Source organism: Indicator indicator, chromosome 34 (assembly GCF_027791375.1).
Source record: "Indicator indicator isolate 239-I01 chromosome 34, UM_Iind_1.1, whole genome shotgun sequence".
NCBI lineage: Eukaryota > Metazoa > Chordata > Aves > Piciformes > Indicatoridae > Indicator > Indicator indicator.
The window spans coordinates 7,669,704-7,697,346 of NC_072043.1; the positions used below are offsets into that span (position 1 = coordinate 7,669,704).

The window sequence follows — 27,643 nt, forward strand, 5'->3', positions numbered from 1 at the left end:
CTGGGATTTGGCCCAGCCCAGGAGGTAAGGAGGAGGATGGATGGGTTGGGAAATCTCCTTTTGAGTTGATTTGAGTCAATTTCTTCCTCCTTGTGGACCTGTGGTGATGGTTGATGTGGTGCCTTCAGAGGATCCTGGAGTGGGTTGGCTTGGAAGGGACCTTAAAGCTCACCCAGTTCCAAGCCCCTGCCCTGGGCACCTCCCACCAGCTCAGGGTGCCCTCAGCCTTCTCTCTGCCTTTCATTAGCTTCCTTGTGAATGGTGACCACATGGATTGGTCCACAGCTTTCATTACCTGTCCTGATGTGAGTGTGGAGAAGCCAAATACTCATCCCCCGCTCCCCCCCAGTTCCCAGCTGCACTTTTTATCCCCTCCTGCATGGACTGTGGGGGTTCAGTGCCTTGGCACTGGGATGGCAGCTTCAAACCAGCCTCCAAATCCTCTTTTATTACCCAAATTCTCATCTCCTTCTCTCTCTTTAACACATGAAGTGGTTGTGGGAATCCAGCCTTTAGCACTTCCTCCTGCAAGCCTTTGACAGGGCCATTAAAGGCAATGAATTAAAGCACCTGAGCCATGGCAAGGGAGACAACAAAAGGCTCCTGACAGCCATGGAGCTCACCGACACCAGAGCAGGGCCCTCAGCACCACAGCTCCAGGGCTTTGGAACCTCTCCAGGGATGAGGACTCCACCACTGCCCTGGGCAGCCTGGGACAGGCCTGGACAACCCTCAAGGGGAAAAAATTGTTCCTCATGGCCAACCTGAACCTGCCCTGGGGCAACCTGAAGCCATTTCCTCTTGTCCTGTCCCTTGCTCCTTGGGAGCAGAGCCCAACCCCCACCTGGCTCCAGCCTCCTTGCAGGGAGCTGCAGAGAGCAATGAGGTCTCCCTCAGCCTCCTCTTCTCCAGGCTCAACACCCCCAGCTCCCTCAGCTGCTCCTCCCCAGCCCTCTTCTCCAGACCCTTCCCCAGCTTCCTTGCCCTTCTCTGCTCCTGCTCCAGCCTCTCAATGTCCTGCTGGGAGTCAGGAGCCCAAAACTGAAGCCAGCACTCAAGGGGTGGCCTCAGCAGTGCCCAGTCCAGGGGCACAATCCCTGCCCTGCTCCTGCTGCCCACACCATTGCTGCTCCAGGCCAGGCTGCTGGTGCCCTTCTTGCCCACCTGGCCACCCCCTTGCTCATCTCCACCTGCTGGCACCCAGCACCTACAGATCCTTTTCCACCAGGCACTTCCCAGCCAGGGCTTGCAGTGAGCTCAGCATCCATCAGAGGGCACCGAACCCCCACGCAAGCCAGGATCTCCATCTGCAAAGCTCCAGCGCAGCGCTGAGCTCCCCGGTCCCAGCTCCCCGGTCCCAGCTCCCCGATCCCAGCTCCCCGATCCCAGCTCTCCGGTTCCAGCTCCCCGATCCGAGTTCCCCGATCCCAGCTCCCCGGTCCCAGCTCCCCGCCTGGCATTACCGGCACCTCGGTACCGTTTGCGCCGTAGCTCGGCCCCGGGAAGCCGCTAACTAGCGAGCAGTGGGAAGCTCGGTGGTAGCCCCAGTGGCAGCCCCGGTGGCACCCCTGGTGGCATCCCGGACCCTCCTCAGCTCGCCCACGGTGGGCAAGCAGCAGCGAGCTGCAGGTTGTGACCTCCGGGAGCAGCATCACCGCGGGTCGGGAAGGCAGAGGAGAGGTGGCGAGAGGGCAGCAGGTGAGGAAGGAGAGCAGGAATGGTCCAGTGCCAGGCCAGCACAGCCCATGCTGGGACACTGCTCCTGGGACACTGCTCCTGCCGGCCGGGGAGCAGCAGCAAAGTGCCTGAGGTCCACTCTGCCCCTGCAGCATTGATCACAGGTTGGAAAAGACCTCCAGCATCATGGATTTGTTGTGGCTGGGAGACCTTCACAGGTTGGAGAAGCCCCTCAGGGTCACCAAGTCCAATCCAGAACCCTACTCTGCAAGGGTCACCCCCAGACCAGACCCCCAAGCACCACATCCAAACCACCTTTAAACACCTCCTTGGTGACTCCACCACCTCCCTGGGCAGCACATTCCAGTTCCTGACCACTCTTGCTGGGAAAAAACCTTTCCTACTGTCCAGCCTAAACCTGCCCTGCTGCAGCTTGAGGCCATTCCCTCTTGTTCTGTCATGAATCACCTGTGAGAAGAGACCAGCAGCAACCTCTCCACAACCTCCTTCCAGGTAGCCAGGAGGTCTCCCCTCAGCCTCCTCCTTTTCACACTAACCATCCCCAGCTCCTTCAGTCTCTCCTCACAGATTCATTCTCCAGGCCCTTCCCCTTCCTTGCCCTCCTCTGCCCTGGCTCCAGCACCTTGGAGCTCATCCAGTCCAACCCTTCTCTAACTCTCCCAAGGCTGAGGCTAAACCATGGCCCTCAGCACCACAGCTCTGTGGCTCTTAAACCCCTCCAGGGATCCAGCCACCTCCCTGGGCAGCCTGGGTCAGTGTCTGAGAGCCCTTTCAGTCACAGCATCATGGAATGCAACCATCAAGTCCAGCATCAACCCAGCACCACCATGGCCATGTCTGTGTCCCAACAGTCCAAATGTGCTGGACCTGAATATGTTCTGGGGCTCCTTGCTCCTGGATGGGGACTCCTTGGGTCCCATCACCCTGCAAGGGTGGCACAAGGCACACAGGATGAGTTTCTTGGTCAGCTAAACATAGAACCAGAGAATTGTTGCAGCTGGAAAAGGCCTCTGAGATCACCCAGTCCAGCATCAACCCAGCACCACCATGGCCACCAAACCATGGCCCCCAAACCATGGCCCCAAGTGCCAGGCAGGGATCTGCTGGAGAGAGGCCAAGGGAGGGCTCCAAGGATGCTGAAGGGACTGCAGCACTGCCTGGGGAGGAGAGGCTGAGAGCCCTGGGGGTGTTCAGTGTGGAGAGGAGAAGGCTGAGAGGGATCTGATCAATGTCTATCAAGAGCTGAGGGCTGGGGGTCAGGAGGGAAGGGACAGGGACAGGCTCTGCTCACCCTGGGATAGGCCAAGGGGCAGTGGATGGAAACTGCAGCCCAGGAGGTTCCACCTCAACAGGAGGAGGAACTTCTGCACTGGGAGGGTGCCAGAGCCCTGGAGCAGGCTGCCCAGAGAGGTTGTGGAGTCTCCTGCTCTGGAGCCTTTCCAGCCCCATCTGGATGTGTTCCTGTGTGACCTGTGCTGGATTCCATGGTCCTGCTCTGGCCTCACAGACTTCAATTGTCTCAGCCAAGCCTCCCTGCCCCACCTGCTCCTTCTCCTCACCCTTTAGGGCCACTCACCTTTCTTGGTCATTTGTTGGGCTGCTCTTTGTCACCCACACCAGGACCTCAGCAAGCTGGGGCTGAGACATGGAGGGGAGTGATGAGGTTAAGGAGATCCTGGCCAGGGACATGCTGGTCCCTGGGGCTGGTGCTGAATTCCCTGGGCTCTCAGCCACCCCCCGTGTGCCCTTGCCCATGTTGTTTGGTGCCCTCAGGGCTCAAGAAGGTGACACCTCCCAGGCTGTTAGAGCCCCAGGTCCATGCTGCCCCTCAGGGTGCCCCCAGCCAGGGCCATGGACATTATTTCTGCAGCTGTAGCTCTCTGAAGGGTGCCCAGGAGGCCTCCTACCTGGGTTGTCTCCATCACCCTTGCCCAGAGCAATGCCTGTGGGGTGAAGAAGTCCTTCCTTACCATCAGCTGCTTGATGGTTGGGTGCTCCTCTGCCTCCCTGCCCGAGGCTGGCTCCTTGTGGACGATCTCCACGCGGATGTCGTTCTTGGCTGACACCACCCCTTTGAGATCTGGGCACAGAGGTGGAGAAGGCAGGGGTTAGGCCAAGGCAGGATCCTCAGGAGCATCCTGAGGAGCATCCTCAGGCTTCCCAGAGAGGTTGTGGAGTCTCCTTCTCTGGTGACTTTCAATCCCCATCTGGCTGTGTTCCTGTCTGACCTGTGCTGGACTCTGTGGTCCTGCTCTGGCAGGGCCTTGGACTTGATGATCTCCAGAGGTCCTTCCAACCCCTAACATCCTCTGATCTGTAGTCCTGTGATCCTCAGGGACCTGACATCCAGCAGGAGCTGGGGAAAGGGTTGGGGGAGCAATGTTTGCATTGGCAGAAGGTACGGAGAGGTGAAAGCTCCACTGCTGAGGAGCTCAGGGCTCTGCTTCAGTGCCCCTGGGAGCCTCTCTGCCATGCTTGGGGCGCTGAGCAGAGTGGCTGAGATGGAGCTGGACTGCTCACACTGCTGATCTACAGCATCTGCTTGGGGAGCACAGGGAATTATTGCTCCTGAGGGCAGGGCACCCCCTGAGAAGAGCCTTCCTTGGCTGAGGGGTGGCAGATAGGCACAGGAACAGCCAAGTGATGGCCAAAGACATAGGCAGGGCTTTGGGAACAGCAAACTCATCCTTGTTGTCATGCAAGGCAGAGGGGAACCTTTGTGGAGAGCCTCTCTGCCTTCCCTGAAGGTGTCAGGAGTGCTTTGAAGAAGTCATCTGAGCAAAATTAAGGCACAGACAGTGAGCAGCAGGAGCCCAAACAGCCCTGGGAATGGGAGATGAAAAGCAGAGGTGGAGGCAAAGCTGAGCAGTGAGGTCTCAGCAGCTCTGAAGCCAGGCTCCAGCCTTTGCCCTGCCTGTGCCAATCCTACTGCCCCCCAAACTGCCTTCAGCCTCCTCAGATCTCCCTCCAGTGGAAGGATTCAACAGTGCCAGGACTGCACCAACTTGGTGAGCAAAGGAGACAGAAAACAATTTACTCTCCCCTTCCCCTATCCCCAGCACCCAGGATCCACCAGGACTTCATTTCCACCAAGATGATCAGGGGGCTGGAGGACCTCTGCTGTGGGGCCAGGCTGGGAGAGTTGGCTGGAGAAGAGAAGGCTCCAGGGAGACCTTGGAGCTGCCTTCCAGTACCTGAAGGGCTGCAGGAGAGCTGGGGAGGGACTTTTGGCAAAGGCCTGGAGTGACAGGACAGAGGGGGATGGCTTCTGATTGGAAAAAGCTGGACTGAGATGAGACATCAGGAAGAAATTCTTCCCCATGAGGGTGGTGAGACACTGGAACAGGTTGCCCAGAGAAGCTGTGGAGACTCCAAGCCTGGAGGTGTTCAAGGTCAGGCTGGATGAGGCCTTGAGCAACCTGAGCTGGTGGGAGGCGTCACTGCCCATGGCAGGGGCTGGAACTGGATGAGCTTTGAGGTCCTGTTCTGTGCTCAGCTCTGGGCCCTCCCTGCAGGAAGGACATTGAGGGGCTGGAGCCTGTCCAGAGAAGGGAATGAGGCTGGAGAAGGGCCTGGAGCCCCTGGGCTAGAGGAGGGGCTGAGGGAGCTGGGGGGGTTGAGGCTGGAGAAGAGGAGGCTGAGGGAGACCTCCTTGCTCTCTGCAGCTCCCTGCAGGGAGGTTGGAGTGAGGAGGGGACAGCCTCTGCTGCTTGGTGGCAAGGGACAGGAGCAGAGGCAATGGCTCCAAGCTGCAGCAGGGGAGGCTCAGGCTGGATGTGGGAAATATTTCTGTCCTGGAAGGGCTGCCAAAGCTTGGAATGGTCTGGCCAGGGCAGTGCTGGAGTCACCCTCCCTGGGGGTGTTGCAGCCCCGTGTGGAGCTGGTGCTTAGGGACATGGATTGGTGCTGAGCCCTCAGTGCTGGCTCGAGGCTTGGGCTGGGGGAGCTTGCAGGGCTCTGCTGATTCTGCGATTCTGTCCCTTCCAACCCAAACCACTCCAGCTTGAATGTGCACCCAGGCTCTCAGGGGGCAAGCCAAAGGGTTTTGCAGGCACGTGGCTGCTGCTGACTCTGCTTTGCCTTGCTGGGGCTGTGTTCCTGGGGTGTGTTCCTGGGGCTGTGTTCCTGGGCTGTGTTCCTGGGCTGTGTTCTTGGGGCTGTGTTCCTGGGGCTGTGTTCCTGGGCTGTGTTCCTGGGCTGTGTTCCTGGGCTGTGTTCCTGGGGCTGTGTTCTTGGGGCTGTGTTCCTGGGGCTGTGTTCCTGGGGCTGTGTTCCTGGGCTGTGTTCCTGGGCTGTGTTCCTGGGGCTGTGTTCCTGGGCTGTGTTCCTGGGGTGTGTTCCTGGGTTGTGTTCTTGGGGTGTGTTCCTGGGGCTGTGTTCCTGGGCTGTGTTCCTGGGGCTGTGTTCTTGGGGCTGTGTTCCTGGGGTGTGTTCCTGGGGTGTGTTCTTGGGGTGTGTTCCTGGGGTGTGTTCCTGGGCTGTGTTCCTGGGGCTGTGTTCTTGGGGCTGTGTTCCTGGGCTGTGTTCCTGGGGCTGTGTTCCTGGGCTGTGTTCCTGGGCTGTGTTCCTGGGGCTGTGTTCCTGGGCTGTGTTCCTGGGGCTGTGTTCCTGGGCTGTGTTCTTGGGGCTGTGTTCCTGGGGCTGTGTTCCTGGGCTGTGTTCTTGGGGCTGTGTTCCTGGGCTGTGTTCCTGGGGTGTGTTCCTGGGGTGTGTTCTTGGGGCTGTGTTCCTGGGCTGTGTTCCTGGGGTGTGTTCCTGGGGTGTGTTCCTGGGGCTGTGTTCCTGGGCTGTGTTCCTGGGGTGTGTTCCTGGGGTGTGTTCTTGGGGCTGTGTTCCTGGGCTGTGTTCCTGGGCTGTGTTCTTGGGGCTGTGTTCCTGGGCTGTGTTCCTGGGGTGTGTTCCTGGGGTGTGTTCTTGGGGCTGTGTTCCTGGGGTGTGTTCCTGGGGCTGTGTTCCTGGGGCTGTGTTCCTGGGGTGTGTTCCTGGGCTGTGTTCTTGGGGCTGTGTTCCTGGGCTGTGTTCCTGGGCTGTGTTCCTGGGGCTGTGTTCTTGGGGCTGTGTTCCTGGGGCTGTGTTCCTGGGGTGTGTTCCTGGGCTGTGTTCCTGGGCTATGTTCTTGGGGCTGTGTTCCTGGGCTGTGTTCCTGGGGCTGTGTTCCTGGGGCTGGAGCCTCTGCCTTCAATTACAAGGAGAAGCTCCTTCCTGTCTTGCCTGTCTTCTCCCTGGAGTCCTCCTCCTTCAATATCTCCAGGCTGTTAAAGTCACCTCAGATACAACCCCAGCTCTGCACCCCAGCTGCTGCTCTGCCTCTTGTCCACAGTCTCCAGCTGCTTTCTTTTATTTTACTTTTTGGCTGGATGTCCCCAAAGCAAGGCTAGAAGCTGCCTCCCTAGCTGCTGGATGGTTGCCTCCATCAGGAAATGACTTCTGCACCTTGGCTCCTGCCCTGGGCACTGTGTGGAGCCATCCCCACAGCCTGCTGCTGGCTGTGTTTGAAGTGAGTCACCAACACCTGGGGCCTCCTGGGAGAGGTCTCTGCAGTCACCCTGGTGGCAAATGAGACCTTGTCCTGATGACATCAAAGTGCTCTGCTGGTGCCACCCCTCCTAAGCAGTATCCTCAGCATCCCTGAGCATCCCTGAGCATGCCTCTGCATCCCTGAGCATCTCTGAACATCCCTGATTGTCCCTCTGCATCCCTGAACATCCCTTTGCATCCCTCTGCATCCCTGAGCATCCCTCTGTGTCCTTGAGCATCCTTCTGCATTCCTGAGCATCCCCGAGCATCCCCCTGTGTCTCTGAGCATCCCTCTGCATCCCTGAGCATCCCTCTGCAGTGCCTCTGCTGATTCCACACCAGGATGGAAGCCCTCTCCTCACCTTCTCATCCTGGTGTTACCTCCCTGGTGTTTGTTTTTCCTTTCCTGATGTTTGTTTTTCCTTTCCTGCTGTTTGTTTTTTCCTTCCTGATGTTTATTTTTCCCCGTGGTTTTCCTTCCTGTGTTTGTTTTTCCTTCCTGTGTTTTCCCCTGATGTTTGTTTTTCCTTTCCTGTGTTTGTTTTTCCTTTCCTGATGTTTGATTTTTTTTCCTCCTGTTTGTTTTTCCTTTCCTGATGTTTGTTTTTCCTTTCCTGCTATTTGTTTTTTCCTTCCTGATGTTTATTTTTCCCTTCCTCGTGTTTGTTTTTCCTTTCCTGATGTTTGTTTTTCCTTTCCTGCTGTTTGTTTTTTCCTTCCTGATGTTTATTTTTCCCTTCCTGGTGTTTGTTTTTCCTTTCCTGCTGTTTGTTTTTTCCTTCCTGATGTTTATTTTTCTCTTCCTCGTGTTTGTTTTTCCTTTCCTGATGTTTGTTTTTCCTTTCCTGGTCTTTGTTTTTCCTTTCCTGCTGTTTTTCCCTTCCTCATGTTTGTTTTTCCTTTCCTGATGTTTGTTTTTCCTTTCCTGGTGTTTTTTCCTCCCCAGTCCCCAGCTGCCCCAGCCACCACCTCCAGTGTGCACCACCCCGTGCCAAACTGGGATGGAACCTCCTTGCCCTGGGCCCAGCCAGTCCTCCCCAGCACCCCGAGTGCCACTCTGGGGCTGGTTTAGCTGCTGCTGCTCCCAGCTGCCCTCAAACCCAAGCAGAGGCTCTGCCTGGGCAGCTCCAAGAGGCTTCTGGAGGCAGGGGGTGAGGAACAAGGCAGCCCCAGCACCACCAGCACCTCCTGACCGAATCTCTGCCTGGGGATCCTCACCCCAGCCAGGAGCTGCTTTGGTGGCACCACAGCATCTTGCCCCAGGAGGCTGCTGAGCCCCCAGCTAAGGCTCTGATGGTCCTGGCTGAGTCCAGCCCTCCAGCAAAGGCTGAGCTGCTCCTGCTCCTGCTTCACTTTGGGGAGGGAAGAGAGCTCAGGGATGGCCTCTCTTGGGTGAGCTCTTCCTGCTCACTTGCCCTGATCCCAAAGGGATGGAGCAAAGAAGCCTCTGGGAGCTGTGCTCTGACCTGGAGGTGCTGCAAAGCTCTGCCCAGGGCATGGCAGCTGAGGGCACAGAGTGCAGGAGGAGCAGCAGTGGTGCAGGGAGCTCAGAGTGCAGGCAGGGGAGGGTGGAAGGGACCTCAGGGGAGCAGCCAGGCTGGAAACGTGTGGAGAAGAGGGACTGCAAGCACTGCCATGGCACCACCTCCCTGGTACCCTCTGCCAGCCCTAGTGCCCTCCGCCACCCCTAGTACCCTCTGCCACCCCTAGTACCCTCTGCCACTCCTAGTACCCTCTGCCAGCCCTAGTGCCCTCTGCCACCCCTAGTACCCTCTGCCACTCCTAGTGCCCTCTGCCACCCCTAGTACCCTCTGCCACTCCTAGTGCCCTCTGCCAGCCCTAGTGCCCTCCACCACCCCTAGTACCCTCTGCCACCGCTAGTGCCCTCTGCCACCCCTAGTGCCCTCTGCCACCCCTAGTACCCTCTGCCACTCCTAGTGCCCTCTGCCACTCCTAGTGCCCTCTGCCAGCCCTAGTGCCCTCTGCCAGCCCTAGTACCCTCTGCCACTCCTAGTGCCCTCTGCCACCCCTAGTACCCTCTGCCACCCCTAGTACCCTCTGCCACTCCTAGTGCCCTCTGCCACTCCTAGTTCCCTCTGCCACCCCTAGTGCCCTCTGCCAGCCCTAGTGCCCTCTGCCACTCCTAGAACCCTCTGCCAGCCCTAGTACCCTCTGCTACCCCTAGAACCCTCTGCCACTCCTAGTGCCCTCTGCCACCCCTAGTGCCCTCTGCCACCCCTAGTACCCTCTGCCATCCATAGTGCCCTCTGCCACCCCTAGTGCCCTCTGCCACTCCTAGTACCCTCTGCCACTCCTAGTGCCCTCTGCCACCCCTAGTGCCCTCTGCCATCCATAGTGCCCTCTGCCACCCCTAGTACCCTCTGCCACCCCTAGTGCCCTCTGCCACCCCTAGAACCCTCTGCCATCCCTAGTGCCCTCTGCCACCCCTAGTACCCTCTGCCATACATATTGCCCACTGCCACTCCTAGTGCCCTCTGCCACCCCTTGAACCCTCTACCACTGCTAGTGCCCTCTGCCACCCCTAGTGCCCTCTGCCACACCCAAGGGGTGCAGGAGGGAAAGGATCCATCCACAGGGACAAGGAGAGGCTGCAGAGCTGGCTCCAGGCACAACCTCAGGAGGTGCAACAAGGCCAAGGGCAAGGTCCTGCAGCTGGGGCAGGGCAATGCCAAGCACCAGCCCAGGCTGGGTGAGGAGAGGCTGGAGAGCAGCCTGGCAGGAGAAGGGCTTGGGGCTGTCATAGAATGGTTTGGGTTGGAAGGGATCTTAAAGCTCATCCAGTTCCAACCCCTGCCATGGGCAGGGACACCTCTCAGCTGGACTCAGCTGCTCAGGGTCTCATCCAGCCTGGCACTGAACACCCCCAGGCAGGAGGCAGCCACAGCCTCCCTGGGCAGCCTGTGCCAGAGTCTCACCTCCCTCCTGCTGAACAACTTCCTCAGCTCCATTCTAACCCTGCTCTGCCTCAGCTCCAAACCATTCCCCCTTGGCCTGTCTCAGACACTCTCAGCAAAAGTCTCTCTGCAGCCTTCCTGCAGGATCCCTTCAGCTCCTGGCAAGCAACTCTCAGGTCCCCCTGGAGCCTTCTCCTCTGCAGGCTGCACCCCCCCAGCTCCCTTAGCCTGGCCTCACAGCAGAGCTGCTCCAGCAGTTCCTTGTCCCCATCACCTCTTGTCCTCTCCAAGGCACTCCTTGGCAGAAGGGAGTCTCCATCCTGCTGGGGCCACCCTTGGTGTCCTGGCATGGGGAGGGTCTCCCCAGGGCTGGGCTGCTCTGCCCTGGAGTCCCACCCATCAGCGGTGGATGGTTGCCTGTCCCTGTTGGTCTGCTGAGCTCCTGGAGGCTGTGGGGGTTCAGCCAGCCTGGGTGAGGCTGGGAGAGGCCTCCTGACCCCTCTGGCAGTGAGGCACAGCAGGGCCCTGCCTCGTCCCCACACCCAGGATTTGCTGCTGGCTTTGATGGCTTCACAAATGACCAAGAGGAGAGGGAAGGGAGTCAAAGGAACAGGAGGACAGCTGAGAGCTCAGCATCCCCCCAGCCCTCCCACCCAGCCAGGGGCTTCTCCTCCTCTCCCCCATGGCCTGCGCTGCTCCACACCCCCAGGTCCTTCTGGTTTGATTCCTTTTCATTCCAGCTCCCTTTCATTTCCTGCTGTCTCACTACTGAGGCCACAGGCTGCCAGGCTCTCACCTCTCCCTCTGCTCAGCCTCCTCCCTCCTGGCTCTTCAGCTTCTGTTCCCACCACAGCTGGCCTCCAAACCCACACCTGGACCTCCAAACCCACACCTGGACCTCCAAACCCACACCTGGGCATCCAAACCCACAGCTGGACCTCCATTCCCACAGCTGGACCTCCATTCCCACAGCTGGACGTCCATGCCCACAGCAGGACTTTCAAACCCGCATCTGGACCTCCATGGCCACAGCTGGACCTCCATGCCCACAGCTGGAGCTCCATGCCCACATCTGGACCTCCATGCCCACAGCTGGACCTCCATGCCCACAGCCCACCTCCAGCTCCTGGTGTTTCCCTCTGGGCCATGTCAGCTTTGTGTGGACTCAAAGGGAGTGAAACAGAAGCAGAAGAGGAAGCCCAGGTGAGGAGGGTCTGTAAGCCTGGGGAGGATGCCTCTCCCCTTGGCCATCAGGATGTCTCCATGGTGGGGGGTGGGAAGCAGGTCCCTTGGCAATGCCTCTGCCTGCAGGATTGGCTCCCAGGCCATCCCTGCTGCTCACAGGGATTAGCATCCACCCTGCTGTGCTCTTCCACCTCCTCCAAAGCCTCCCACAGCTGAGTGCTGCTGACCACCAGGAGGACCACACTGTGCTGATGGCTGCAGCAGCAAATGGTTGTGGAGTCTCCTCCTCTGGAGCCTTTCCAGCCCCATCTGGATGTGTCCCTGTGTGACCTGTGCTGGATTCCGTGGTCCTGCTCTGGCAGGGGGGGTTGGACTCACAGAATCAAGCAGGTTGGAAGAGACCTCCAAGATCACCAAGTGCAGCTGATCACCCAGCCCTAACTGATCAACCAGACCATGGCACCAAGTGCCTCATCCAGGCTCTGCTTAATCACCTCCAGGGATGTCAACCCCACCCCTCCCTGGGCAGCACATCCCAAGGGCAACCTCTCTGTCTGTGAAGAACTTCTTGCTCAGACCAAGCCTAACCCTCCCCCTGCACAGCTGCCTGGCAGCAGTAGTGGTGCCGAGCACTGGCAGCCCACCAGGAGGATCACACTGTGCTGGTGGCTCCACTGTGGTGGAGTCTCCTTCTCTGGAGCCTCTCAAGCCCCAGCTGGATGTGTCCCTGTGTGACCTGTGCTGTCCTATGGTCCTGCTCTGGCAGGGAGGTGTTCAGCCTGGAGAAGAGGAGGCTCAGGGCAGACCTCATTGCTCTCTACAACTGCCTGAAGGGAGGTTGCAGCTGGGATGCAGGCATGGAGCTGGGCACGGAGCCTGCTCTGCCCTCTGTTGGGGATATGTGGTTGGACTTGGTGCTCCTGAAGGTCTCTCCCAGGTTGGGCTCTGCTCCCAGGCAAGCAGCAGCAGAAGAAGAGGACACAGTCTCAGGCTGTGCAGGGGGAGGTTTAGGCTTGGTCTGAGCAAGAAGTTCTTCACAGACAGAGAGGTTGCCCTTGGGATGTGCTGCCCAGGGAGGGGGTGGGATCAATGTCCCTGGAGGTGATTAAGCAGAGCCTGGATGAGGCACTTGGTGCCATGGTCTGGCTGATCAGTTAGGGTTGGCTGATCAGCTGCACTTGGTGATCTTGGAGGTCTCCTCCAGCCTGCTGGACTCTGTGGTGGGAACTAGCAGGACCTCAGTCCCCTGTAAGAGATGAGGAAGGTACAAAGGAAATGTTGTGCTTGGAAGGCCAAAACTGTGGGATGGAAGCTTTCTGGGATGTGCATAAGAAAGTGAACTCCCCAAGGCTGTCCTGAGCTTGCAGAGAAGGAATGGAAACAATACTGAGGAGTGGGAAGGATGTGTGAGTGTGTGAGTGTCTGTGTGTCTGTGTCTGTCTGTGTGTCTGTGTGTGTGTGTGCCTGTCTTTGTGTCTGTCTGTGTCTCTGTGTCTGTCTGTGTCTGTGTGTCTGTGTCTCTGTGCGTGTGTGTGTCTGTGTGTCTGGGTGTGTCTGTGTGTCTGTGTATCTGTGTCTCTGTGCCTGTGTGTGTCTGTGTGTCTGGGTGTGTCTGTGTGTCTGTGTATCTGTGTCTCTGTGCCTGTGTGTGTCTGTGTGTCTGGGTGTGTCTGTGTGTCTGTGTATCTGTGTCTCTGTGCCTGTGTGTGTGTCTGTGTGTCTGGGTGTGTCTGTGTGTCTGTGTATCTGTTTCTCTGTGCCTCTGTGTGTGTGTGTGTCTGTGTGTGTCTGTGTGTCTGTGTGTCTGTGTCTCTGTGTCTGTGTGTGTCTGTGTGTCTGTGTCTCTGTGTCTCTGTGTCTGTGTGTGTCTGTGTGTCTGTGTCTCTGTGTATCTGTGTCTGTGTGTGTCTGTGTGTGTCTGTGTGTCTGTGTGTCTGTGTGTCTGTGTGTCTGTGTGTGTCTGTGTGTGTCTGTGTCTCTGTGTCTCTGTGTCTGTGTGTGTCTGTGTGTCTGGGTGTGTCTGTGTGTCTGTGTATCTGTGTCTCTGTGTCTGGGTGTGTCTGTGCCTGTGTGTCTGTGTCTGTCTGTGTGTCTGTGTGTGTGTGTGCCTGTCTTTGTCTGTGTCTCTGTGTCTGTCTGTGTCTGTGTCTCTGTGTCTGTGTGTGTCTGTGTGTCTGTGTGTCTGTGTGTCTGTGTGTCTGTGTGTGTCTGTGTGTGTCTGTGTCTCTGTGTCTCTGTGTCTGTGTGTGTCTGTGTGTCTGGGTGTGTCTGTGTATCTGTGTATCTGTGTCTCTGTGCCTGGGTGTGTCTGTGCCTGTGTGTCTGTGTCTGTCTGTGTGTCTGTGTGTGTGTGTGCCTGTCTTTGTCTGTGTCTCTGTGTCTGTCTGTGTCTGTGTCTCTGTGTCTGTGTGTGTCTGTGTGTCTGTGTGTGTCTGTCTGTGTCTGTGTCTCTGTGTCTGTGTGTGTCTGTGTGTCTGTGTGTGTCTGTGTGTGTCTGTGTGTCTGTGTCTCTGTGTCTCTGTGTCTGTGTGTGTCTGTGTGTCTGTGTCTCTGTGTCTGTCTGTGTCTGTGTGTCTGTGTGTCTGTGTCTCTGTGTCTGGGTGTGTCTGTGTCTGTGTGTCTGTGTGTGTCTGTGTGTCTGTGTGTGTCTGTGTGTGTCTGTGTGTCTGTGTCTCTGTGTCTCTGTGTCTGTGTGTGTCTGTGTGTCTGTGTCTCTGTGTCTGTCTGTGTCTGTGTGTCTGTGTGTCTGTGTCTGTGTCTGTGTGTCTGTGTGTGTCTGTGTGTCTGTGTGTGTCTGTGTGTGTCTGTGTGTCTGTGTCTCTGTGTCTCTGTGTCTGTGTGTGTCTGTGTGTCTGTGTCTCTGTGTGTGTGTCTGTGTCTGTGTGTCTGTGTGTCTGTGTCTGTGTCTGTGTGTCTGTGTGTGTGTCTGTGTCTGTGTGTGTCTGTGTCTGTCTGTGTCTGTGTCTCTGTGTCTCTGTGTCTGTGTGTGTCTGTGTGTCTGTGTCTCTGTGTCTGTCTGTGTCTGTGTGTCTGTGTGTCTGTGTCTGTGTCTGTGTGTCTGTGTGTGTCTGTGTGTCTGTGTGTGTCTGTGTGTCTGTGTCTCTGTGTCTCTGTGTCTGTGTGTGTCTGTGTGTCTGTGTCTCTGTGTCTGGGTGTGTCTGTGTCTGTGTGTCTGTGTGTGTCTGTGTATCTGTGTCTCTGTGTGTCTCTGTGTGCCTCTGTGTGTCTGTGTGTGTCTGTGTGTCTGCGTATCTGCGTCTCTGTGTCTGTGTGTATCTATGTGTGTGTGTCTGTGTCTCTGTGTCTGTCTGTGTGTCTATCTGTGTCTGTGTGTCTGTGTCTGTGTGTCTGTGTGTGTCTGTGTGTGTATCTGTCTGTCTGTGTGTGTCTGTGTGTCTGTGTCTGTGTGTCTGTGTATCTGTGTGTCTCTGTGTCTGTGTCTCTGTGTCTGTGTCTGTGTGTCTGTGTGTATCTGTGTCTCTGTGTCTGTCTGTGTGTGTGTGTCTGTGTGTCTGTCTGTGTCTGTGTGTCTGTGTATCTGTGTGTCTCTGTGTCTGTGTATCTGTGTCTCTGTGTCTGTCTGTGTCTGTGTGTCTGTCTGTGTGTACCTCTGCCCATCTGTTCCCTCAGCTGCCTGGGGCACGGTTCAGGCTCTCAGCTGCATCAGTGAAGTTCTTCAATCCCCACACTGGCCCCGGGACAGCTCCGCGGCGACCGCAGGGTGCCTGGACTCGACCACCTCCGGAGCTCCCTCCCACCCCTGACCTCCTCTGCTCCTGTGTGCAATCCACCCTCTGATCTCCTTGGGGCCCGTTCTCTCCCCCCCCCCCCCTGCAGGGGGCAGCCCCCTGGCAGTCCCTGGGAGCCACTTACTCCTCTGGGAGCGAGCGCAGCAGAAGGCGACGATGGTGGCCAGCAGCACCAGGAAGGCGACGCCGGCGCCCACGGCCACACCGATGATCACCGCCATGGGCACCGACTCTGCAGGGCAAGCAGAAGGCACTCATCAGGCTGGGGTCCTGAAGGGGCCACGGGTGGCTGTTTTCCACCCCCACCCCCCACCAAGAGACCCACCCCCAGCTGCTGGAAGAGGCTCAGTGATGAGCCTGGGGAAGGTTTCGGGGCCCAGGGGACCTCCTTCCCTCACCCCAGCGTGGGCTGCCCAGGGGGCACTCAGTCACAGAGGCATAGCATGGGCTGGGCTGGGAGGGACCCTCAAAGCTCACCCAGTCCGGGCAGCAGGGACATCCTCCCCTGGAGCAGGCTGCCCAGAGCCCTGTCCAGCCTCACCTGGAATATCTCCAGGGATGGAGCCTCAACCACCTCCCTGGGCAACCTGCTGCAGTGTTCCAGCAGCCTCCTGGTGCAGAACTTCTTCCTAAGATGCCAGACTGCAGAGGGCTGTGCTCTGTGCAAGCCCTCACCTCTCTGTGCCTCAGTTTCCCTTGGCAGGGAGAGAAGAGGAGGGAGCCAGAAGAGCAGGGTGATGCCTGCCCTCCAGCACAGGATGGGAGCTGCTAATGAGGAGGGGCTCTTAATGTAATTAAAAAAGAAATGCCATCAGGGCAGGCTGGGAGGGGCATGGAGCTGGGATGCAGGCATGGAGCTGGGCACTGAGCCTGCTCTGCCCTCTGTTGGGGATATGTGGTTGGACTTGGTGCTCCTGAAGGTCTCTCCCAGCCAAAACAATTCCATGAAGCAGCCCAGGAGGCACCAGCCTCATGCTCACAGAGTCACAGACTGCTCTGGCTTGGAAGGGACCCTCCAGGGGCATCTTGTCCAGCCCCCTGCAGGCAGCAGGGACACCTCCAGCCAGAGCAGGCTGCCCAGGGCCACATCCAGGGATGTCTGCAGGGATGGAGCCTCCAGCACCTCCCTGGAGACCTGTGCCAGTGTTTGTATCCCAGCTCCCTGCCTTCTCCTGCTTGGTGGTGAGCACTGGGTTGGTGCCTGCTCTCTGGAATGCTGCCAGGCAGGGACAGGCAGCACTGCTGGAGCTGTGGCTGTCTTGGTCAGCTGGGGTGAGGAACTGCAGCCTGAAGGGCCAAATCCTGAAGAGGGGTGGTGAAACACAGAGGGGTGGGAGCTGCCCCATCCCTGGCACCATCCCAGCTCAGGCTCTCTGGGGCTCTGAGCAGCCTCTGCTTGGGGATGTCCCTGGGGACTGCAGGGGTAGACGACCTTGAAAGGTCCCTTCCCACCCAGCCCTCCACCAGCCTCTCCCCAGCAGCAGCAGGGTCTGCACTGCTGCTCTCCCTGAGCACCCCTCAGAGAATCCTGTGAAGCCCCAAGGGGGTGACCCCTGCCAGGCTGCCCAGGGCAGCTGGGTGAGGGTGACCTCACCCTCCTGGGGGCATCTCCAGTCTGGCTTCTCCTCAAGGCCCTGCCTTGCCAAGGGTTGGGATGAGTTTAGGGAGCAATGGATGCAGGGAGGTTGTCCTCTCTGGGAGCTGTGAATGCTGCTGGACCATGAGGCCATGGAGCAGCAAAGCAGCAGCCTGATGGCTGCCACCTCACTACCACCTGCTCACAAGGGTGAGAAACATCTCTGCTGGTCCTGATGCTGACCACAAACTGCACCCTGGGCATGAGCTCCCAGGTCCTGCCTGTGCCTGGCAGCCTTCCTGAAGGACCTGCAGCCTCCCTGGTGGGACTGGGGCAGTGGGAGGCAATTCCACCAGCAGCTTTCTCTACTCAGCTAAGGCTTTCTTCATTGTTATCTAATTCCAGCTGGCACAGGGGAGGTCTGAAGCCACTTCATGTCACCCTTCAGCAGTGGCCATGGAGCCTCACATGTGCTGAGCCCTGCATGGAGAACTGCAGGGTTTTAAAACACCAGGGCTGGTTGAGCTGAGCCTCTTCTGCTCACACCTGAGCTGAGAGCCTCTGGCACCACTGAGCAGAGTCTGGCCACAGCCTCTTGCCCCCCAGGGGCCCTTTAGCTCTTGCTGAGCATTGCTCAGATGCCCTCTGGGGCTGCTCTTCTGCAGGCTCTCAGCCCCAGGGCTCTCAGCCTTTGCTCCTCACACAGCTGCTCCAGACCCCTCAGCAGCTTCCCAGCCTCCCCTGGACTCTCTCCAGCACTTCTCTGTCCCTCTGCAACTGGGGAGCACAGAACTGCCCCCAGGACTGCAGCTGTGGCCTCAGCAGGGCAGAGCAGAGCAGAGGGGCAGCAGAACCTCCCTTGCCCTGCTGCCCACACTCTTCTCCATGCCCCCAGGACACCCTTGGCCTTCTTGGCCCCCAGCCCACATTGCTGTTCCTGGGCACCTTCTTGGCCCCCAGCACTCCCAGCTCCTTCTCCTTGCAGCTGCTTCCCAGCAGCTCCCCCCTGCCCTGTGCTGCTGCAGGAGGTTGTTGCTCCCCAGGGGCAGGACCCTGAAGGTCTTTTCCAACCTGAATGCTTCTGTGGTCTATAAACCCAGCACCAGTGAGGCACTGCCACCTTCCTTCTCTGAGGCTCCTACCAATGGTGGGAACTCATCCTGGGCTTTTTTTTTTTTTTTTGGCTCTCCCTGGGGAATATGGAGCAAAAGGGTGAGGAGGCAGGAGCCTGGGGTACCTCAGAGCCTGGTGTGCCTCAGTCCCTGGTATCCCTCAGTCTGGTATCCCTCAGTCTGGTATCCCTCAGTCCCTGGTGTTCCTCAGTCCCTTCTGTGCCTCAGTCCCTGCTGTCCCTCAGTCCCTGGTGTGCCTCAGTCCCTGCTGTGCCTCAATCCCTGCTGTCCCTCAGTCCCTCATGTCCCTCAGTCCCTGGTATCCCTCAGTCCCTGGTGTCCCTCAGTCCCTGGTGTCCCTCAGTCTGGTATCCCTCAGTCCCTGCTGTCCCTCAGTCCCTGCTGTCCCTCAGTCCCAGGAGCAGGACCTGCAGTGCAGAGCTGGGCGAGGAGCAGGCAGTGCTGGTGATGAAGGTGGTGCAGGATCATGCAGGGAAGGTGGTGGAGAACTCCCCTGGTGGCCTCCTGGGCTGAACCCCCAGGGGACTGCCAGGGGGCAGGGAGAGGAACCAGCAGCTGGGGCCCAAGGAGCAGTTTGCTGCTTACATGCTGCCCAATGACCCCTGTGAGGAGGATGAGGAAGGCACAAGGGCAGCACATCCCCACCTCCAGATGCTCTCCAGCTGTGCCAGCTGCTGGCCAATGCTCTCCCAAGGCACTCAGACAATGCCTGCAGGGACCCTGGGACCTTGTCCTCCTCCCTCCTTTTTTTGGCCCCACAATAGCTCTGCAGTGATTATCCCAGAGTGCTGCTGGGGGGCACAGGGAGGTGCTGGTTGGTGTGCCCTGCCCTGCTGGGGGGCACAGGGAGGTGTGGTGAGCCCTGGGGGGCACAGGGAGGTGTGGTGAGCCCTGCCCTGCTGGGGGGCACAGGGAGGTGTGGTGAGCCCTGGGGGGCACAGGGAGGTGTTGGTGAGCCCTGCCCTGCTGGGCATGTGGGCACAGAGAGGTGAGTCCTGCCCACTCCAGCTTCCCAGCCCATGCCCTGCAGCTTGCCTGAAGCCCTTCCTGCCCCTGCCCTGCCCTGTGCTGCCCGGGCGGAGGACGCAGGTCCCCGGGGGGTCGGTGCCTGGGGCCGGGGCCGGGGCCGGGGCAGCAGCTCCTCCCGTCCGTACCTGCTTGCATACCAGCTCCTGACTTCATTTCCGTACCTGTTTGGAAATAAAGCAAGTGTCCAGCAGGGCCCAGGGCACAGGGCCCCTCTGCTCTGCCCTGCTCTGCTCTGCCCTGCTCTGCTCTGCTCTGCTCTGCTCTGCCCTGCCCTGCTCTGCTCTGCCCTGCTCTGCTCTGCCCTGCCCTGCTCTGCTCTGCTCTGCTCTGCCCTGCCCTGCCCTGCTCTGCTCTGCTCTGCTCTGCCCTGCTCTGCTCTGCTCTGCTCTGCTCTGCCCTGCTCTGCTCTGCTCTGCTCTGCCCTGCTCTGCTCTGCTCTGCTCTGCTCTGCTCTGCCCTGCTCTGCTCTGCTCTGCCCTGCTCTGCTCTGCTCTGCCCTGCCCTGCCCTGCTCTGCTCTGCCCTGCTCTGCTCTGCTCTGCTCTGCTCTGCCTGCTCTGCTCTGCTCTGCTCTGCTCTGCACTGCTCTGCTCTGCTCTGCCCTGCTCTGCCCTGCTCTGCTCTGCCCTGCTCTGCTCTGCTCTGCTCTGCTCTGCCCTGCTCTGCTCTGCCCTGCTCTGCTCTGCCCTGCTCTGCTCTGCCCTGCCCTGCCCTGCTCTGCTCTGCTCTGCCCTGCCCTGCTCTGCCCTGCCCTGCTCTGCTCTGCCCTGCTCTGCCCTGCTCTGCTCTGCCCTGCTCTGCCCTGCCCTGCCCTGCCCTGCTCTGCTCTGCCCTGCTCTGCCCTGCTCTGCTCTGCCCTGCTCTGCTCTGCCCTGCTCTGCCCTGCCCTGCTCTGCTCTGCCCTGCTCTGCTCTGCCCTGCTCTGCCCTGCTCTGCTCTGCCCTGCTCTGCTCTGCTCTGCTCTGCCCTGCTCTGCTCTGCCCTGCTCTGCTCTGCCCTGCTCTGCTCTGCCCTGCTCTGCCCTGCTCTGCTCTGCTCTGCTCTGCCCTGCTCTGCTCTGCCCTGCTCTGCTCTGCTCTGCCCTGCTCTGCTCTGCCCTGCTCTGCTCTGCCCTGCCCTGCTCTGCTCTGCTCTGCTCTGCTCTGCTCTGCCCTGCCCTGCCCTGCTCTGCTCTGCCCTGCTCTGCTCTGCTCTGCTGTGCTCTGCTCTGCTCTGCTCTGCTCTGCCCTGCTCTGCTCTGCTCTGCCCTGCTCTGCCCTGCCCTGCTCTGCCCTGCTCTGCCCTGCTCTGCCCTGCTCTGCTCTGCCCTGCTCTGCCCTGCTCTGTTCTGCTCTGCCCTGCCCTGCTCTGCCCTGCTCTGTTCTGCTCTGCCCTGCCCTGCTCTGCCCCACCAGCTGCAGCCATGGCCCCATGAAGGGGAGGTCCTTGGCCACCCTACAGCATCCTCAGCTACCTAAGTCATCCTCAGCCACCCTATGGCATCCTTAGCCACCTTGCAGCTTCCTTGGCTACCCTACAGCATCTTTGGCTACCCTGCAGCATCCTTGGCTACCCTACAGTATCCTTGGTCACCCTACATCATCCTTGGTCACCTCACACCATCCTTGGTCACCTCACATCATCCTTTTTCACCCTACATAATCCTTGGTTACCTCACATCATTCTTGGTCACCTCACACCATCCTTGGTCACCTCACATCATCCTTTTTCACCCTACATAATCCTTGGTCACCTCACATCATTCTTGGTCACCTCACATCATCCTTGGTCACCTCACATCATCCTTTTTCACCCTACATAATCCTTGGTCACCCTACATCATCCTTGGTCACCTCACATCATCCTTGGTCACCTCACACCATCCTTGGTCACCTCACATCATCCTTTTTCACCCTACATAATCCTTGGTTACCTCACATCATTCTTGGTCACCTCACACCATCCTTGGTCACCTCACATCATCCTTGGTCATCCTACATAATCCTTGGTCACCTCACATCATTCTTGGTCACCTCACATCATCCTTGGTCACCTCACATCATCCTTGGTCATCCTACATAATCCTTGGTCACCTCACATCATCCTTGGTCACCTCACATCATCCTTGGTCACCTCACATCTTTCTCACCCCCCACTATGGCATCCTCAGCCACCCTCCCATGTCCCCTCAGCCAGCAAAGGGCTTCTCTGCCCCTGGGCATCTCACCAGCCCCAGCCCCAGCCCCTGCTCAGCTCCTGGCCCTGTGCTGGGATCCAGGCTGGTGGCCGCCAGGTTCCTGCTGCCTGGCAGCCGCCCTGGAGGAGCCTCTGGCTCTGTGTGCTAGAAGGAGCCCAGGGCTGGTCCTGAGGGCTTCATTTTGCTCTGACCTCCTCTGCACAGCCTCAGCCATGAGTGGCAGCTGGTGAGAGCACTCCACCTGCCTGCCCTGCCCTTCAGGGGCACAGAGCTCTCCCAAGTGTTCCTCACCACAGTCATCTCCTTCCCTTGCCACCAGCAGCCCCTGGAGTGGAGCCCCCTTGGTCGTCCCCTGAGACCTGCAGAAGGTCCTTCAAGGCTGGGGGTGAGTCCAGCCCTGCAAAGCACCTGCTGGAGCCATGGAGGGCTGGCATGGAGGGTTGCCACCAGCCCGAAGCCTTCCTCCTCCTCACTCCCCTCCCTGCAGAGCAGTAGGGGCTGAGGGGACCTTCTGGGAGACCCTGACCCTGTCTCTCCGAGGCTCTCAACCATCCTCCAGCCTGTGACAGTGGCACCACCTTGTGGCACGGGGCAAGGAGGGAGGGGTGCAGGATGGGCTTCAGCAGGACAAACAAACCAGGGCCTGTCCCAGCCCTGAGCCTCAGCCAGCACCAGGAACCCCCAGGATGCAACCCCACAGACAGCCCAGCTGGGACCTTCTCACCATCCTTCCTGATCTCCTCTTAAGAGCTTCTCCCCCTGAGCACCTCCAGCCTCTGGCAGCACCTCCCCACCCCCGGAGCCCAGGCAGGAGCTGGCTGCTGCTGCCCCCCAGACCCCTGCCCCGGGGCTGTGCCCACCTTGCTCCTTCAGCCGGATGATCTCCGTGTCGGAGCCGAAGCTGTTCCAGGCTGTGCAGTTGTAGATGGTCTGGAAGTCAGCCCTGACGATGTTGCTGATGGTGAGGGTGGAGATGACTCCTTCCTCAGTGCTCACTGTCTCCACCGTGTACCGCCCAGAGGTGCCTGACTCCAGCACGTTCTCCTTCCAGGACCAAGCCTGACAACGAAGGCAGAGCTCAGCACGGGGCAGGATTGCAGCTTGAACAATCCCAGCAGGGCAGGGCAGGGGAGGGACCCCTGGAGCTCATCCAGTCCAAGCCCACTGCTCCAGCAGGGCACCCACAGCAGCTTGCCCAGGGGCACAATGCCCAGGGGGGGTTGGAAGCTCTCCACACAAGGACACTCCACAACCTCTCTGGCCAGCCTGCTCCAGCCCTCCAGCACCCTCACAACAAACAACTTGCTCCTCCTCTTCACCTCCAACCTCCTGGGCTCCACTCTGTGCCCAGTGCCCCTTGGCCTGGCCCTGGGCACCACTCAGCAGAGTCTGGCCACAGCCTCTTGCCCCCCAGGGGCCCTTTAGCTCTTGCTGAGCATTGCTCAGATGCCCTCTGGGGCTGCTCTTCTGCAGGCTCTCAGCCCCAGGGCTCTCAGCCTTTGCTCCTCACACAGCTGCTCCAGGCCCCTCAGCAGCTTCCCAGCCTCCCCTGGACTCTCTCCAGCACTTCTCTGTCCCTCTGCAACTGGGGAGCACAGAACTGCCCCCAGGACTGCAGCTGTGGCCTCAGCAGGGCAGAGCAGAGCAGAGGGGCAGCAGAACCTCCCTTGCCCTGCTGCCCACACTCTTCTCCATGCCCCCAGGACACCCTTGGCCTTCTTGGCCCCCAGCCCACATTGCTGCTCCTGGGCACCTTCTTGGCCCCAGGGGCACTCCCAGCTCCTTCTCCTTGCAGCTGCTTCCCAGCAGCTCCCCCCTGCCCTGTGCTGCTGCAGGAGGTTGTTCCTTCCCAGGGGCAGGACCCTGCCCTTGCCCTGCTTGACCTTCAGGACCTTCCTCTCCCCCAGCTCTGCAGCCTGCCCAGGGCTCCCTGGATGCCAGCACAGCCTGAGGGCTCTCAGCCACTGCTCCCAGTTCTGTGCCATCAGCAAACTGCCTGAGGCTCCACTCTGTGCCTTCATCCAGGTCACTGATGAAGATGTTGGACCAGACTGGACCCAGCCCTGACCCCTGGGGATCACCACAAGCTCCAAGCCTCCAACTAGACCCTGCCCCACTGACCACAACCCTCTGAGCTGTGACCTGCAGGCACTTCTCAACCCACCCCACTGCCCACTCCCCCAACCCACACCTGCTGAGCCTCCCTAGGAGGATGCTGTGGGACGCAGGACTTGGGCAGAGTGCCCAGAGCCCTGCAGTGCCCCCCGAGGTGTGCTTGGAGCCCAGCAAGCCCCGGGGCTGGTACTCACGATGCGGTCCGGGGGCGGAGTGCTGCGGATGAAGCACTTGATCTGCCCCTTCTGGCCATGCAGGGCATGCTGGGTCTGGGTGCTGGAGATGATGGGTGGCCCTGCAAGAGAGAGGAGAGGGCTGCTGGCACCTCACAGGGGTGGCTGACAGGGCACCTGGGGGGCTGTTTGTACTGGGTTGCTGCAAGCCCACCCTAGGGCACCAGGAGCTCCCCACCTCTGCTCCCACCTTGCATTGTGGAGGTCTCCTTGGTGCCCCTGGCCACTGAGAAAGGCTTTTTCCTCCAGGAGCAATGCATGCTCCTTCCATGCCCTCTTCCATGCCCTCTTCCATGCCCCCTTCCATGCCTTCTTCCATGCCCTCTTCCATGCCCTCTTCCATGCCCCCTTCCATGCCTTTTTCCATGTCTTCTTCCATGCCCTCTCCCATGCCCTCCTGGATTTCTCAATCCCCAATCTAAATGCTCCTCAAGGCTTAAGGAAGTGGGAGGAGGTCACCACCAGTGACCTGCACTCAGCCTGCCCCACCAAGTGGAGAAATTCCTGCTGGAAAATCTTGGCACCCCCTAGCTGGGTTCTCCTGCATCACTCAGCTGCTGAGTGGGTCCAGTGTGGCTACCAAAGGTTGTCCCTGAGTGACACCAGGCTGAACACACAGGACATGTCCTTGTCCTGCCTGTGTGGACATCCTGAAGTCGTGGCTGGGAGCAAAGGGCTTGGAGAGCAGAGCTTGGTGTGGTGGGATCAGTGTTCCCCACTCTGCCACCAGCCCTTCCCCTGAGGAGGGAGCACCCAAGGGAGCACCCAAGGGAGCAGGGATGTGCAGACACTCTGGAGCTGCACACTGCAAGGGCAAGAGCTGCAATGGGACCAGCTCCAAGAGGACAACAGACTGCTGGGGACAGCCTCAGCTGGGACTTGGGGCCAGGACCCTGGGATGGTTGGAGTGGGAGAGCTTCCTGTGCTCATTCTCCCTCCCTCCCTCCATCCATCCATCGATCCCTCCATCCATCCATCCCTCCCTCCATCCCTCCACCCTTCCATCCCTCCTTCCCTCCCCCCATCCATCCATCCATCCCTCCCTCCCTCCATCCCTCCACCCTTCCATCCCTCCTTCCCTCCCCCCCTCCATCCATCCCTCCCTCCATCCATCCCTCTATCCATCCCTCCCCCCCTTCATCCATCCTTCCATCCCTCCATCCAGTCATCCATCCATCCCTCCATCCCTTCAACCCTCCCTCCCTCCTTCCATCCATCCATCCCTCTATCCATCCATCCCACCATCCCTTCCCTCCCACCCTCCCTCCTCTCCTATCTCCTGTTCCTTGGGAGCAGAGCCCAACCCCCACCTGGCTCCAGCCTCCTTGCAGGGAGCTGTAGAGAGCCATGAGGTCTTCTCTCAGCTTCTTTTTCTGTAGGCTGAACACCCCCAGCTCCCTCAGCTGCTTCTCCCCAGCCCTCTTCTCCAGACCCTTCCCCAGCTTCCTTGCCCTTCTCTGCTCCTGCTCCAGCCTCTCAATGTCCTTCTGGCAGTCAGGAGCCTAAACATGTCCTGGGTGATCCTCCTGCTGCCTGCCTTGCTCACTGATGGCCCCAACAGCAATGGAGGCAAAAGCAGTGACAGGATCTGTAGGTGAGGCCAAAATCATCCTCCCAAAGCCATTTTCCCTCATTTCTAGCAGTTGTCTCCTACTCATAAGCCCTGGGAGTGCTCCAAGCCTGGGTGAGGCTGGGGAAGAGTGACCCAAGCCTCACTCAGAGGCTTCAGGGTCCCCAGGGGGTGGGTTTTAGATGGCACAGATGCCAAGGGCTTGGGGATTTCCTATTGCTTGAGGAGCTCCAGGCCAAAGGGTCCTGATCCTGATGCCAGCATCTGACTGGAGACCATTTGTGAGGTGACCATGCCCAGAAATAACAGCACCAAGCTGCAGCCTCTTCACCTTCAGGGGTCTGATTCTGCACCAGGTGCTGGCTCCTGACCAGAGCTGCCCATCTCCAGCTGTGGAGCAGCACTTGGGCAGGGGAAAGCCTTCCCATGAGGTGGACATGGAGCCAGGGGCTGGGGTTACTTTTAGCAGGCCCAGGACAATTTCATTGTGGAGGTCTTGGTGGCTCACACAAAGAGAAAACAGCCTGGGGACCAGGGGAGCTTGGAGGAGGGCAAGGCTGGACCTGGCTTCTCCAGGTCCATCTGAAACCTTCCTCCCAAGCAATGCTGGAAGTGGTTTGGCAGCAGAGGTTTGTTCAAATGCCAGCATGGAGGGGGTGGGAAGGGACCTCTGGAGCTCACCCACAGCAGCTTGCCCAGGGGCACAATGCCCAGGGGGGGTTGGAAGCTCTCCACACAAGGACACTCCACAACCTCTCTGGGCAGCCTGCTCCAGCCCTCCAGCACCCTCACAACAAACAACTTTCTCCTCCTCTTCACCTCCAACCTCCTGGCCTCCACTCTGTGCCCAGTGCCCCTTGGCCTGGCCCTGGGCACCACTCAGCAGAGTCTGGCCACAGCCTCTTGCCCCCCAGGGGCCCTTTAGCTCTTGCTGAGCATTGCTCAGATGCCCTCTGGGGCTGCTCTTCTGCAGGCTCTCAGCCCCAGGGCTCTCAGCCTTTGCTCCTCACACAGCTGCTCCAGGCCCCTCAGCAGCTTCCCAGCCTCCCCTGGACTCTCTCCAGCACTTCTCTGTCCCTCTGCAACTGGGGAGCACAGAACTGCCCCCAGGACTGCAGCTGTGGCCTCAGCAGGGCAGAGCAGAGCAGAGGGGCAGCAGAACCTCCCTTGCCCTGCTGCCCACACTCTTCTCCATGCCCCCAGGACACCCTTGGCCTTCTTGGCCCCCAGCCCACATTGCTGCTCCTGGGCACCTTCTTGGCCCCCAGGGGCACTCCCAGCTCCTTCTCCTTTCTGCTGAACCCTGGGCTTGCTTGTGCTGCTTGGTGTTGCAAGGGACCACACCAAGGTCTCCCCCAGCAGCAGTGTTGCAGACAGGCAAGGTCAGTCCTGAGTCACCACCCCAGGCTCTCCAGGCCTTCTGCCAAACCTCTCCTTGCAGAGCAGAATGGGCAGGGGTGGTGGTCCCTGCTCAGCAGCCCCTTGCCACCCTGGCTGGAGCCCCACAGTCCATACTGCAGGCAGTTCTGCTCTGGAGGTCATCTTGGGGATGCTTCTTCCACCAGAGTGGGAGCTGCAGCCAAGCCTGTGTGCAGCCAGGGGTGTGCAGAGGCTTTTGGCAGGGTCCTCTGCTCCACTGCTGCTGATTTCTGATGGCACCAAGCAGCTCCTTGCTGCTGCTCCATCCCTGCCAGGTGCTGCTGCTTTGCATAATCCTGCTGCCCACTGATGAGCTCCTGAAGCATATCTGCTGCCTTCCAGCCTGGTGGCCTCCTGCTCCAGCTTGGGGATGGGCTGCCAGCCCCTCCTGGCCAGGCTGCTGCTGGGGAGGGCAGCAGGAGGGGAGGGCAGGAGGATGCTCTCCCAGCCCAGCATGGTGCTGAGCTGATTTCTGACTGGTTTGAGGGTGGACCTTCAGTCAGAGTCCCTCTGAACCCCCTGTGGACCAAGCAGAGCCCGGAGCAGACACTTCTGAATGCCTCATCTGAGCCCATGGAGGAAGGCACCTGGGAACAGTAGGACACTGGAGGCACCCTCTGGATTTACAACCACTGGAGGAGTTGAAGCCTTCAGCTTCCCTCTCCAGCCAGAGCAGAAAGGATCCTCAGCAGCATTCCCTGCTGGGATCAGACAGAGCCTGGCCCTGCTCCTGCAGATGGGGAGCAGCTCTGGCTGCAGGGTGGCTGCCAAGCTTCTGCTGCTTGGGGGATGTTGGACCTGGGGATGCTGCTCTGGGGATGATCCATCTTGGTTCTCCCAGCTTGGAGGGCCAGAAGCCCATCTCATAGAATCATGGAATTGTTCTGGTTGGAAGAGAGCTTTAAGGTCATCCAGTCCAGCCCTTACCCAGCACTGCCAGGGCATCCCCAGAGCAGGGCCCTCAGCCCCACAGCTCCAGGGCTCTGAAACCCCTCCAGGGATGGGGACTCCACCTCTGCCCTGGGCAGCCTGGGCCAGGCCTGGACAACCCTCGAAGGGAAGAAATTGTTCCTCATGGCCAACCTGAACCTGCCCTGGGGCAACTTGAGGCCATTTCCTCTTGTCCCCTCCCTTGCTCCTTGGGAGCAGAGCCCAACCCCCACCTGGCTCCAGCCTCCTTGCAGGGAGCTGCAGAGAGAGCAATGAGGTCTCCCTCAGCCTCCTCTTCTCCAGGCTCAACACCCCCAGCTCCCTCAGCTGCTCCTCCCCAGCCCTCTTCTCCAGACCCTTCCCCAGCTTCCTTGCCCTTCTCTGCTCCTGCTCCAGCCT

General features: G+C 59.3%; 1 protein-coding gene across 1 annotated transcript in view; it reads right to left on the minus strand.

Annotated features, from left to right (window-relative positions):
• The window catches only part of KIRREL3 (kirre like nephrin family adhesion molecule 3), a 104,437-nt gene that overhangs the window by 2,576 nt on the left and 74,218 nt on the right, over positions 1–27,643 (minus strand). The window contains exons 9-13 of the mRNA XM_054395578.1: positions 23,287–23,387; positions 21,838–22,036; positions 18,928–18,963; positions 15,189–15,296; positions 3,669–3,778 (exon numbers count right to left, since the gene is read on the minus strand). Coding sequence (XP_054251553.1) covers positions 3,669–3,778; positions 15,189–15,296; positions 18,928–18,963; positions 21,838–22,036; positions 23,287–23,387 — 554 coding nt within the window. The remainder of the gene's footprint in view (positions 1–3,668; positions 3,779–15,188; positions 15,297–18,927; positions 18,964–21,837; positions 22,037–23,286; positions 23,388–27,643) is intronic.